The sequence below is a fragment of the Salvelinus fontinalis genome, chromosome 12 (genome assembly GCF_029448725.1).
Source record: "Salvelinus fontinalis isolate EN_2023a chromosome 12, ASM2944872v1, whole genome shotgun sequence".
NCBI classification, from domain to species: Eukaryota; Metazoa; Chordata; class Actinopteri; order Salmoniformes; family Salmonidae; genus Salvelinus; species Salvelinus fontinalis.
This window is the reverse complement of record NC_074676.1, coordinates 11,773,749-11,787,134: the sequence shown is the minus strand read 5'-3', so window position 1 is coordinate 11,787,134 and position 13,386 is coordinate 11,773,749. Positions and strand designations below refer to the sequence as shown.

Here is a 13,386-nt window from a genome sequence, read left to right as displayed (position 1 = left end):
GACTTTGTTGTCCTTAAGCCATTTTTGGAAGTATGCTTGGGGTCATTGTCCATTTGGAAGACCCATTTGCGACCAAGCTTCAACTTCCTGACTGATGTCTTGAGATGTTGCTTCAATATATCCACATAATTTTCCTCCCTCGTGACGCCATCGATTTTGTGAAGTGCACCAGTCCCTCCTGCAGCAAAGCACCCCCACAACATGATGCTGCCACCCCCGTGCTTCACAGATGGGATGGTGTTCTTCGGCTTGCAAGCCTCCCCTTATTCCTCCAAACATAACGGTGGTTATTATGGCCAAAAAGTTTTATTTTTTGTTTCATCAGACTAGAGGATATTTCTCCAAAAAGTACAATCTTCGTCCCCATGTGCAGTTTCAAATTGTAGTCTGGCTTTTTTTATGGTGGTTTTGGAGCAGTGGTTTCTTCCTTGCTGAGCGGCCTTTCAGGTTATGTCGATATAGAACTCGTTTTTACTGTGGATATAGATACGTTTGTACCTGTTTCCTCCAGCATCTTCACAAAGTCCTTTGCTGCTGTTCTGGGATTGATTTACACTTTTCACACCAAAGTATCTCTAGGAGACAGAACGTGTCTCCTTCCTAAACACCTTCCATGGTGTTTATCCTTGCGTACTATTGTTTGTACAGATGAACCGTGGTACCTTCAGGTGTTTGGAAATTGCTCCCAAGGATGAAACAGACTTCTGAATCTACAATTTTTTTCCTGATGTCTTGGCTGATTTCTTTTGATTTTCCCATGATGTCAAGCAAAGAGGCGTTGAGTTTGAAGGTAGGCCAATTGACTCAAATTATGTCAATTAGCCTATCAGAAGCTTCTAAAGTCATGGCATCATTTTCTGGAATTTTCCAATCTGTTTAAAGGCACAGTAAACTTAGTGAATGTAAACTTCTGACCCACTGGAATTGTGATACAGTGAATTATAAGTGAAATAATATGTCTGTAAACAATTGTTGAAGATAGATGTCCTAACCGACTTGCCAAAACTATAGTTTGTTAACAAGAAATGTGTGGAGTGGTTGAAAAATGAGTTTTAATGACTCCAACCTAAGTGTATGTAAACTTTCGACTTCAACTGTACAAGTAGGCAGGGGCTCAAATCAGAGACTTGCTAGAACAAGTGCAACGTCTACAAATGAATTCCTTGGCCTTATGGTGGGCGAACTTATGGGCAAACTGCTCCCAGTCTTTCAGATGAGGTGTTGATTACCACAGTGAAGTGAGGCTAGCTCAGGACATACCATTCTATGACACACGGTGTATCACATTCCTGTGTGCATACTGTGAGAAAGCTTCCTCCAGCCTCAAGGATGGATGCTGAAGACATCAATGGAGTTGGAGCGGACAAAGACAGAGAGGATCGTTGGTAGGAGGAGAATTTATTGGATGCTCTGACTAATCAAATCGGAAGCTTTTTCAGTTAACAAACACTGGTAATAAAGATGAAGGACCTCTGCCATGCAGATCAGTAGAGTCTGACTCATATCTCACTAGAGACGCTAAGGGAGTCTCCAAATCTCCTTCCAACAGGCATTCAGGAAGAAAATGAGAGGGCAAGATTTGAGAGGGCAATACCTAACGACTGACTCTCCCTACCTACAGCGGAAACCTATTTACACGGTATTCTACACTCTAATCAAGTGCTTGGGGAGCCCAAGAGTGTCCAAACAGGCTAACTGACAACCTGATGGGGTCTAACGGATGCATTGTGTTACTCCATCTTGCCTAATAACCCGGGTGGACTTCAGGGGTTTGTGACCCACTAGTTTAGGTCACGGTCACACTAACTGCTGTCGAAGCCACATCTCCTTGCATGTTGCAGCAGGTCTCCTCGACGATGTTTGACCACACGGCGCGATCTATCTCAGGATGACTCCAGTAAAGTAGGATAGATCTGATTATCATCAGACATGTTCAGGCCTATCTGTTGCGTTCCCCAACCCCGTCTTTATTTCTATTGAAAGAGAATGGGACAAGAGACCAGGGGGAGGGGGGGGGGGGGGGGGGGGGAGGGGAGGAGTGCTTGGTGTCTCTGTGGAAGAAGGAGGCCATAATCTCCCTTAATGAGCTTGTTTCTCCACCATTATCCTGTAGGCTGCCCTGGGGAGAAGCTGGTGTTTCCTATGGAGTGCCCCTGCTGTGCTGACCCTTACATGCTTCTGCATATGAAATGTAGGGCCGGATCTTTGTCTCCTTTCTCCTGGGCTCTAGCAGAGCCCTAGACTATTTGCATAGTGCTGAATGGACCCTCCCGCGTTATTAATTAATACTGAAACGGCCTGCGCCGCCTGGCCCGCCGTCGCCACCTGACCAGATCCCCACCGAGTGCCTCGAACGGAACATTCCCATCAAAAGAGAGGAACCATTAAAATGAGAGGCTTTTTTGTCTCTCCACCTCTCCTCTCTCTTGCTCCCTTGAAAACAGAAGGCTTGGTTTATGCAAGTTTCCCAACAAGAGGGGGTGGAGGTGGGGGTGAGTTCAATCTCTTCTATGCATGAAATACTGAGGCCCCAGGTGATCCTTTGTCAACTCTCTTGCAAATAGCAAAGCCTTAGAAACCTCCTCTTCCAGCGTCACCTTCTCAGCATGTTTGGAGGGGGATTCTCAGGGAGGATTCTCACAAGATAGTTGAGTTGATTTATGGCTGGGAACGTTGCACAAAATGGGTTTTGAATTCCCAGAGATCTTCAGATGCAACAAATTGTTCAACTCACTCTTTGCCTGGATACCGATCTGAGTTCTGAGGAGAGTATTCAGACAAAATGGCCTGCTGCTAATCTCAGTTATCTGCAGCAAGGTTCCCTTCTACAAGACGTCGGGAAGACATCTTCCTCCACGAGACTCGTAAATGTATATCCACGGCCTCATTGAAGCAATTAAGGACAAAGTGCACTGGGAGCCTTGCACAATGTTGCTTTGGGAATAGGTCCGATCACTGACACAGTCGTTCCTCACAGTAATCTCTCCCTTGGCACAGAAGAGAAAGAAGGAGAAAATGAGAAAGAGAGAGAGGTAGGAAGAGAGAGAGAGAGAAATGGAGAATAAGAGAGAGGCAGGAAAAGAGAGTGAAAGAGATAGAGAGAGTGGAGTGAGAGAGATGGAAAATTCCATGTCTTCAATGGGACTCTGGCCAGTTCCCATGGAGACCATCAATGTGCTCCGTCTTTCACAACATACACTATCAATTGCACAATCAGAAAAGGGATTCCACATCAAAAGTGGCAATGTTTAGAGACCTGTCACCCTAGCTCCCTTCCATCCATCCATACACACACTCCTCTACCACCACATGGATCTCACCCATAAAGGAGTGTAGGGAGCATTCCTGTGGGGCCAGAGGTGGGACACTGGGGTGGAGTCCAGGGAGGCCTGGGAGGGAGAGGGAAGCCTTGATGCAGCTCTGGATCCCATTACCCCCCATACTGCTGGGGTGTGTGCTGGGAGAACCTGCCCCACAAACACTCCCTGAACATGGGAAAGTCATCATGCCCCCAAGCAGTAGGGAGGCGTGAGAAGATGGGGAGACGAAGAGAGAGATGACGACATGACGTGCCTCACTATTCGGCACTGCAGGAACAATATACTCCTCCTCTTTCTCTTTTTTCGCTCTCGCTCTCCTCCTCCTCTCCAGTTCTTCAGATCATATCTCCTGTCACTCCCACGGCTCGATGTTTGATCTTAAAGAAACAATCCAACCTGGAGAGCAGAGGAGACAATGTCCAGTCCCCACCCCCGTCAGATCGTCCCTCGGTCGCGGAGCACACGGGAACACGCAAATGTCCCTTAAACCAGGCCCCTGCCATTTGAAGTGTCACTCCATGCTCTATTAGCCACTGACATGCCTCGAGAACATGACCGTACCAGACGCCACAGCCGGGAGAGAGAAACACGATGGACGCGGACATGAGACTCTCACAGATACACGTCCTCCATGACACATGCTTTTCTAGACCCCACATATTTTCACAAGGAGGTAATACATCTCACTTAAGTTATAAGGCGTCACGACACTGCATGACGGGCCCACAAAGCAACCTGAATGAGGATCCTCCGGTCATTGTTGATCAGAATGGGATTTAGATTTTGCGTCGAGAGAAGGGGAGACGAGGATATTTTGCAACAGCCGCAACTATGTTGACGCAAGACATCAGCACCTAATTGACTTGGCAGCACACCCATTATCACTCTGACTTGCAAAACGTGGCTCAGGAGCCCAAAAAATAAACGCAAGCCAAAAGTGATATCAGATGGCAACCCACATCCCCATTGGCTCATCTTTTGAGAAAGTAAATGTTTCTAATCAAATGTTATCATTGTCCCCCAGAGAGACTTTAGTAACAATACAGAACACAACATTGTTTCCTGTCGTACCTGTAGCACAGAGGGCAATGAAGGTCTGCACGTGTTTGCGTATCAGCACTAACTTCTCCTCGGGCAAAGGCAGCTTCCTCACAATGTGCTCTATGAAGTCATTTGGAGTGACAGCCGCCAGGTTCCACTTCAACTTCCCCAGCACCACCAGCTCCCACTCCTAAAACAGAAAGTGAGGGAGAGGAGAGACTGTGTTAGGATGAGAGAGGCTATTAGGCTAAACATTCTGTATATACACAGCACCACCCTAGCTGACACCGAGCCAGGCCCGAGGAGGCTGTACTGTATGTGGCAGGCTTTTCTCTTTGCCTGTGTGAGCCCCTAGCCTTGCCCTACCCTGGCCTACCCAGCATAGAAGGTGGAGTGGTTGAGAAGAGAAAGATCGTTATTATATTACTCTCCCTGGCTAGGAAAAAGAGCAAAGCAGGCTGGCTGAGGCAACAGCAGCTCTGACACCCGAACGACCCGAACGCAGGTGACCTCACGACATTCGTCTAGTAGTTTGGCATCTGGGACTTTCCTCAGGAGAGACCTGTGAGGTCTGGGGATTGGATGGGGGTGGGGGGGGGACTCTGAGACTAGCTCTTACTAACATGTTCAAGCCAACAGAGGCAATGAATGGGTTCCTAGCTATATGGCCTTTTGGTCAACTGTCCATGCAGAATGAATGACACAGTATCAATTTTACATGTACAAATGCATGACAAAATGCACAGCAAATAGGTTAGCACAGGATAGCATGGTTTTACCTTCGTCATTAGCTGTTGGAAGCCATTCCATTTTGCCACAGTTATGGCCTGCTTTGCTACTTTGGGCACCTAACAATTCATTACACCCCATCTAAATGAACATTGACACTGGCTCTGTATTCGATAATGTTAAACAGACGCCAAACAGAGCTAATTTACAACGATGTGTAGCTCACCAGGTACCCAGACAAAACAACTCTATACCTAATGTTTGACATTAACAGCATAAAAGGAGATGCTTCAAATAAAAAAATGCAACAATTAGCATAACTATAAGCGACAGATTCACCAGACCCAATTAACTATAACTTTCAACTGTGAGCTGTAGCCTCAACTGCCCTTTCCCAATGTCTACCAGTAATAGCCAATGACATTTAGGCCGAGCTTAATTTACATGGTTTTAATTTCTTGGGGGGGGGGGGTGAGAGGTCATGTTTGAGTTGTACGGTTGCCCTCGCTTTCTTAGAGAAGAAAGGGTGAGTAACGGAAGAAGCTGGTGACTAATTTGGGAGGAATTGTGTGGTTCGGACTGTCCTTGTGACTAGGAGCTAGTGATTTTCCCCTTCAGAGAGCCACATGGTTCTTAGTCATGAGATGACGCCGCTCCAATGTGGCAGCCATTAACTGCTCTCAGAGCTCCATGACACGGTAACTCTGGACCGATGACTACATTTCATTCCCAATCTCAGGTGAACTGTATCTCTCCTCTCTTCTGAAAGGGGACCACACACTGGATGGCGCAAGCGGCACTTAACGTCCAGATGATACTTCCCTATGATATCCCCACTTCAGTTTCACAGGGTGTTGCGTTTCCCTATCAACTTACATAGAACGGTTGCAAACTGCTAAGGTTCAGTGTGTCACTTCTTAACAATACCACAGATACCGCTGTGAAAGAAGCCATTGACAAATTTGATTCTGCGGTTAGAATTCAAGGACTCAATTAGGAATTGTATAGATAGATGGCCCTGACTACGACCTAACTCTTGTCCGCACGCCGCAGTGTTTCCCAGACAGAGAGAGAGACAGAGAGAAACGGAGAGAGAGACAGACAGAGAGAGAGGGAGACAGAGAGAGACAGAGAGGGAGAGAGACAAAGAGAGAAGGAGACAGAGAGAGAGAGAGCGAGAGAGAACTTTGCAACACACCCTCCAATGCAGTGCTTCCGGGTCACACCTTCTGGGTGACATTGTGGTTTCTTTTACAAGAAATTGTTACCAAAGATGGGGCCAAAAAACGATCACATGGGCTGAGCAGCTGATCTCCTGTTTCCTGTGCCTATTTGTGAGCCAAAAGACTGCCTTATAGAGAAGCTGGCTGTGAACACACCCAAGCAGCCCACATGAAACCATCTCAAGGACATGGTGCACCACTTCTCCTCTCACCCAGGCCTAAACAACATGAGTATGGGTGGATACAGCCCAGCCCGGTTCCCAGCTAAAGGTAGTTCTTCACCTCATGTTGATCCTGCTTCTGTCAGCATGTAATATAATGACAACTAATGATAGATAGTTGCTGAGGTTGTCTCGCCTAGCCAATAAACTGGTCCAGGGCCTGTCATCACAGGGAATGGCTGGCATCTCCAGCCCATACCTACTTAGTAACAAAGCGTTGGGATCAGCAGCACCCCATCTTAAATTAACACTGCCGCTGGCTGCAGGAATCAACTGAGGAGCCGGGCCAGGCCCAGGCAGGCCCTGAGCTCTCAGCCTCCACGGCTGAATCATATGTGACTTATTTCACATCATGAGTGGGATTCACTGTTGTTTATTAAATAATGTTTATAAAACGTTGCAGAGGAAATACTTTTCTGATGGGAAAAACAGACTATTTAAATGTTTGGGGGTGAACTATCTAACAACTGGTACGTCTGGTCCACCATGACCCTATGACCTTGCCAAGGGCTCTAACTTTGGGGTACCAAGGACTGCAGAAAGAACCCTAACCAAAACAAGCAGGATGTGATCACACCAGGTCAAGTGAAACCTTGCTGTGAGCACCTACAGCCAAGTCATCCAATGAACAAATCTCATGCCGAATTGTAATGTAAAAAGTATTGTATGCATGTAATAAACATCCTTATTCTACCACATTGGAAAAGGTGCTTTTTGAAGCAGGATCTACAAAAAACAGTAACAGTGTCCATTCTGTGAGGACATCTAGGTCAAACCTTGAGTGAGGCAAACTTTTGAGGTTAAAGACAAAACGATGTTTGCCAGGACAATCAAAATGTGAGACTTCCTCTCTGCAGACTACAGCCTCTGAAGATCACTCACTCGATCCAAAACTTGGCTTCAACTCAACACTGACCTCGACCTACTGCAAATACTTGCCACTAGATGGCGATGGAGACCACTGTACAAAAACCTACTGTACAGTCCAATATTACAGAGCTCTTGGGGGACAAACACTCTGGGTCCTACAGTGATGGGGCCAAGAATGGTCAGATAAACAATTGATTTACATGGAATCTAGGTTTGCTGATAAATCTAGGATTGCTGATGATCTCCATGAATCTCCATGCATGTAAATAGGGCCAACATAGTTTTTTACAAGAAAATAATATGAATAAATATAAAAAAGATATATGTAGGTGGCTTTTGAGATATGGCTCGTAGCATAAGCATTGATTACATTAACAATTAGCTATGAGTTTCATATAGATGTTGACAATGTCATAATAACAATCTGAAATGGAATAATTTTTGTTGGCAGAAACCAACTGCTTACCAGCAACTCCTGTGGTCTGATGGAGTTATCAGTGTAGATGCAGAGTTTGTCTGCAGTTAATGGACGAGTTTCTTTCAGTTTGGATGCAAGGAACATGCAAACTGCTCCAAGAAGTTGCAGATTACACTTTCTGGTTGGAACCGCGGCTAAAAATCTGTCCAAGTAGTTCATTGCCAAGGGAAAAACCTCTTCCTCGCACTTCTGTTCTTCACAAACCTAGAGAGAGAGGCGACTCGTGACAATGTGCAGCATTTGGCATCATCAAATTCCAGTTATTTCAATTACAATTTCAATTGTTCAATTCATGTGAAACATAAAAATCATAACGAAATTATGGAAATAATGTAATAACCAGATATGCATATCCATTATTTGAAACGCGTTGGGACCTGGCCAAGAATTGAGCCCAGCCCAGAGTGGTTTGTTGCGACATCATCAATACATTCTAAATGGATTATTTTCTATGTTTTAAAAAGGTCTCCGGCACAGGCTGTCAATGCACTCGCCTTCCTTCAGTTCATTCAGTAAGAAATGAATTCAAGTCACAATCACCCCAGCCAAAAAACACCCAAGCACCACAGTAGCCTATACGGAAACTCTTTTTTTTCTCCTTCGTCATATTTTCATAAAATATTTAAAAATATTAATAAATTGTCTACATCTATCGTTTTCACATCATAATGAACACCAATGTCTTTCACATCAGACCCGACAATTGATAAACATGTCATTTGAAGTTCAATGCGAAATAATTGTCAAATTTAAAACGAAGTAGCATGCGGTTGCTCTTGAGTGCGTCACCGCCAGGTCGAAATGTTTTTTCCTAAATTAATATAAAATCTTTAATGAATCCTAGTCAAATACCTCTTACATGAAAATAAAGCTCAGACGGTTGGGTTTCTTTTCAGACCATTCCAAACTGATTATGTCAAACAAAGTGTAAAAAATCTAACTTAATTCCTGGGTGACGGACTTCAATGCGGAGACCAGAGGAACAGATAGGCCCGCGCCCATTCCGCGACACGATATTTAAAAAATAAATAGAAAATGTTTGCTAAATATTTCGGATTATTTCCAATTATGACTATGTAGTTTAGACACTGCTCTTTCACTTCGGACACGTTTCAACTGCTGTTATAGCGTTTATGACACTGTAAAATCGTCATTAAAACTGCAACAGTTCCAATAAAAACCAACATGGCGTTAGAATATAGGCTAGAATAGGGCAAGGATTAACTGCATACGTGTGCATGGAAATATTTTGTCAATCTAAAACATAACAAAATAATCCAGGGAACCTTTCCTAGATCAGACATATGCAAAGAACAACATTATCTGGTGATATACACCACTGTAACCACATGTCTATGTATCTCTATCAAAATCGTCAGTGACTTGGTTCAAATATGCTAGATAATAAAATCATATAAATACGAGTAGTTGATTATATGCTATCAGGATTGTCTATTTGGCAATGTGATATGCAACACTCTTTCTCACACCATGCAAACCTGACAAAATGACAGTGAAAAGTCCGATGTTAGTGTTTTGAGATGAGTCGTCGGCACGGAAATAGCCTACAGAGTTGAAGTGTTTCGGTACAAACCTCCAGCATCCAAGTCGCAACCATCCTCCTCATAAATGGCTGAATATCTTTCTGAACGCACTTGAAATAAGAACATTGTGGAATAAATCGTTCTTCAATGGTCAACAGCCTTTGTAATACCCTGTCATCACACAGAAGATTCGGATCAGGACTAGCTCTTACGATGGTGTCCACTTCGAGGCAAAGCAGCTCCATGGTCGTTTCAGTTTTTAAAAAGTTGGGTTATTCTTGTGAAAATACTATAGCAATATTGCTAGATTCAAATAAACTGGAAAGAAAGTATTTTGGAGGCATAAAGTGAGACTGCAGGGCTCCCAAGAGTTGTCCTGCCTCTCCTTGCGAACTTTTTCCTCTCCCCCACAGTTCACTTCTACTTTCTTCTGGCTGGATACGTTTGAAGCCTGCCTTTACTGACCATGACGCAAGCCGCAAATCTCATTATGTAGAGCAGTTGCCCAGACGCAACATGCTCTCATCAAACATTTGTTACTCTTTTCTCTAGGCTACACTTTTACTTTACAACTATATACTTTATATTTATTTATTTTATCATGATAAAAATCTATATGACCACAATCAAAACCCCACCCCCACACATGCGTCAAATTTACAAATAGAGACAATTCACATGGATAAAAGTCTATATTTATATCAATTGATTAATTATACAATGTTCATGTATGCATAAATAAGTCCAGCAAGTGCTTGAGTTAAAACTCGTCAAGGGAACAGTTTCTCTGCCTTCATAGGGGATGAAGCATGTAGGCTATGCATGCAGGAATATATAGTAATAGTTCCAATTGTACAACTTTATAAACATGCATTAGGATAATCTTATTTCTCTATTTTAGTTTATTAAAAGCAAAACTAATCCTTGTTCATTTGCTTTCTCTTTTATCTGATGAACTTAATGCACTTATAGTCGCCCCCTCCCTCCCTCGCCGGCATACACACGCCCGCGCAGACTCGCCGACATTCACACGCCCGCCCGCGCGCACACACACGCACACACACGCACACACACGCACACACACACACACACACACACACACACACACACAGGTATACCATATACAGTATCTTTTATATAGCAGAAGTCGTACGCATGTGGTTGAATGAGATAGCGTTCTAGGAAATGCATTGCAGCATAGAAAAGTTGTTGCGACAAACTTATTTTATAGATAACACCACGATGACAGCCTATGCCCTGTATTGGACAACTGTATGTATTAATATATACATATAATACCTATTTTTGAGGTTGTGATCATAACACTCATATGCAGAAGAGATACATATAGGACCCATGTCAGAATTAATTATAGGCAACCATAATCTTGCCTTGATAGAGATCAGTTAAATAGGTCTATGTAATCTTGGAGGAGCACTAAGCAGATCTGATATAGTTTGTCAAAAAAAGCTTAAGCTTGCCTCTAATAATAAACTGCCCCCAAAGATGGGTCAACTAGACTATCCTGCATTGATTGTGTTTCAAATGCAGAGGGGGCAGTCTCCCGGTGCGATCAAAGTTGTAAAATTCCATTCGAGTGGGTCTCTCTATCATTCTGAATGGCAACACTTTTGTTCTTCTACTTGTAAGAGAACTAGGAAATGATTCTTTAGAGCATTTTTTGTCTCGAGATTGTTTCCTCCCCTTGTCACAATTTGCATATAGCCAATAGGTATTCTGCGTGCGACCGAGGCTTGCCGATTGTTACTGGGCAGACTTTTATTGCATAGGCTACCTTCGGAGCACCAGGGCTGTCCAACTCCTGCAATAACCATTTATCAATTCACACGATTAGCGGATGTTATTGTACCCCTAGGATAGAGTGACATTGTAAAATGATATCCAACTATCAAGCAACAAAACATTGGAAAGCAACACATTACATATGGATGAAACCACCACCTCACACACGTTTTAAAGTTGAAACTAAAAAACAATGACTTGGAAAAGTATAAAGCAGTTCTATAAACTACTACAATATTGATCAAAATTGCTATAACTTGTTTATTACGCAAAAATGAGAGAAATATAGCATCGGCTGCAAGTAGGCAACTGTTTCTTAATTAGTTCCGTGATAAAATGTTACTTCACAGCAAAGGAGACCTACGCTTATAGGATAAAGAAATGGATAAAGGATTAAAAGCTATACCAAACCACACACACGGAGAGAGGATAGGAGGGATATCTAGAGAGCCAGCTCCTGTAGAATATACACACCAGTAAAAGGACATTCTTCTTGCAACGATGGCCTGCCGCAATTTTTTTAAACGTGCTCTTATCTCATTACGTCCCAAAAACAAGGGCAAGAGCGAAATAAGAAAGGTTCATTGTCATCTCCCGACGTCTTGTGGGCGAGGGGTGATGCGTCTGAAGGGGCAAGGTGAATACCATATACCCTCCATGTTAGGGAGATGAATCGATGCTGCAGACAGATGCACCTGTTTCAAACTTGTTCATGCTATGTGGGGATGGTTACACGTTACAACCGGTTACAAAGTTGCATTAGTCTTGACCTTGTGTCATTTGAATGATCTTACGATATTTGCAGTTGCCACAAAAAGCTTGGGAACAGACATGATCAAGATAAGGACAAAGCGCAACGAACAACACGTAACTCTATTATTGGTTGTCATGCAACACATCTTCAAAACACCCAGCTGTTTCTTAATTGGTTCCATGACAACCTTTTATGTTGTTATGACCATCAACAACAAGAAAAACTAGCCTACATGAATGAGGCACTGAGTGATTAAAATCTTCGCTTTCTTTTGGAATATTTTGGACTACAAAAATGACAACGTTTGAGTAGGCATCAAAGACAATAGGGGACGTTTTTCAATGAAGAATAGTTTAGACTTTAGCCTACCAGCCAACACATCCAGCAAGTTGCTCGTTGTGTGGAAGCAGTGTATATACGGGGTTCCCCCCTGCTCCTCCAGTCCCTGACGCATCTCAACGAATCACTATGGTAAATGAATCTCCCCTCAGAGAAACAGAATAAGCAATCAAAATTCTACATCGTGCAAACCCATCCGCGCCATAATGACTGATCGCGAAGGTTCACATAGGATGCAATAAACTATGCAGAAGTAGAGTAAAATTGAGCCAACATGTCCACAATCATGTCCGATGGAAGTTTCCACCTCACCAGACCGGACAGATACTATTTGATGGCCACGCGTCTCAACCAAATCCTCGGATGGCAAAGTGCATTTGATTTGTTATAATGCCCAATAAAATGCATATTTCAACTTATTTCTCATATTTTCGTCTTTCATAACGGTGATTTATTCAAGGCGGTTCATGTTCTGAATGCCTGCATCTCATGACTTGCTCATGCACCTGTCACTGTCATCAGAAATTACTTTTTAATATCAATTACTTAGACAACAGATGTCTAAAAAAAGGTACAAATAAAGACAGCAAAATGAGCCCATTTCCTATATTCCAACAAAGACAAAAGTTTTGCCGCAGCATTATCGACTTTGGAAGAAGTATGAAAGAACCATGCTGTATTTTCGCGGAGTAATGACGTCATCACAGGCGCTGAGCGTCAAACGCAGAATTGGGCGGAGGCGCATGTTATTTCCCGGATGCATGCAATTAAAATTATATCCAAATGGGACACACACGCACACACAAGGCAATGCAACGTTTGTTTTGAACTTTATTCTGAGTTGAAAAGGTTTAAAAAGATATCTCACCTCATAGTGTGACTGTAATGGCTTGTCTCACTCAACGTTCACTCACTCAAAGGGGCATGATACAGCCCTACACAAGGTTTTGAAATAATGGGAAGATAATGCTAGCATTTGGGCTAGGCTAGGCTGCATACCAAAGCACAAGTAGGTTGCTGACCAAAACAAGAATTAAGATGCTTTTAAAACTCTGTCAAACAAA

General features: G+C 43.3%; 1 protein-coding gene across 2 annotated transcripts in view; it reads right to left on the bottom strand.

Moving 5' to 3' along the window:
• Positions 1-13,386, bottom strand: part of ccnd2a (cyclin D2, a) — a 199,298-nt gene that overhangs the window by 14,925 nt on the left and 170,987 nt on the right. Inside the window, exons 1-3 of one of the 2 annotated variants that reach the window (XM_055939707.1) lie at positions 9,477-9,893; positions 7,871-8,086; positions 4,392-4,551 (exon numbers count right to left, since the gene is read on the bottom strand). In XM_055939707.1, the coding sequence (XP_055795682.1) occupies positions 4,392-4,551; positions 7,871-8,086; positions 9,477-9,671 (571 nt within the window). In that variant the 5' untranslated portion in view covers positions 9,672-9,893. Of the gene's footprint in view, positions 1-4,391; positions 4,552-7,870; positions 8,087-9,476; positions 9,894-13,386 lie in introns of those variants that run through there. The other variant, XM_055939708.1, reaches the window with a different exon arrangement.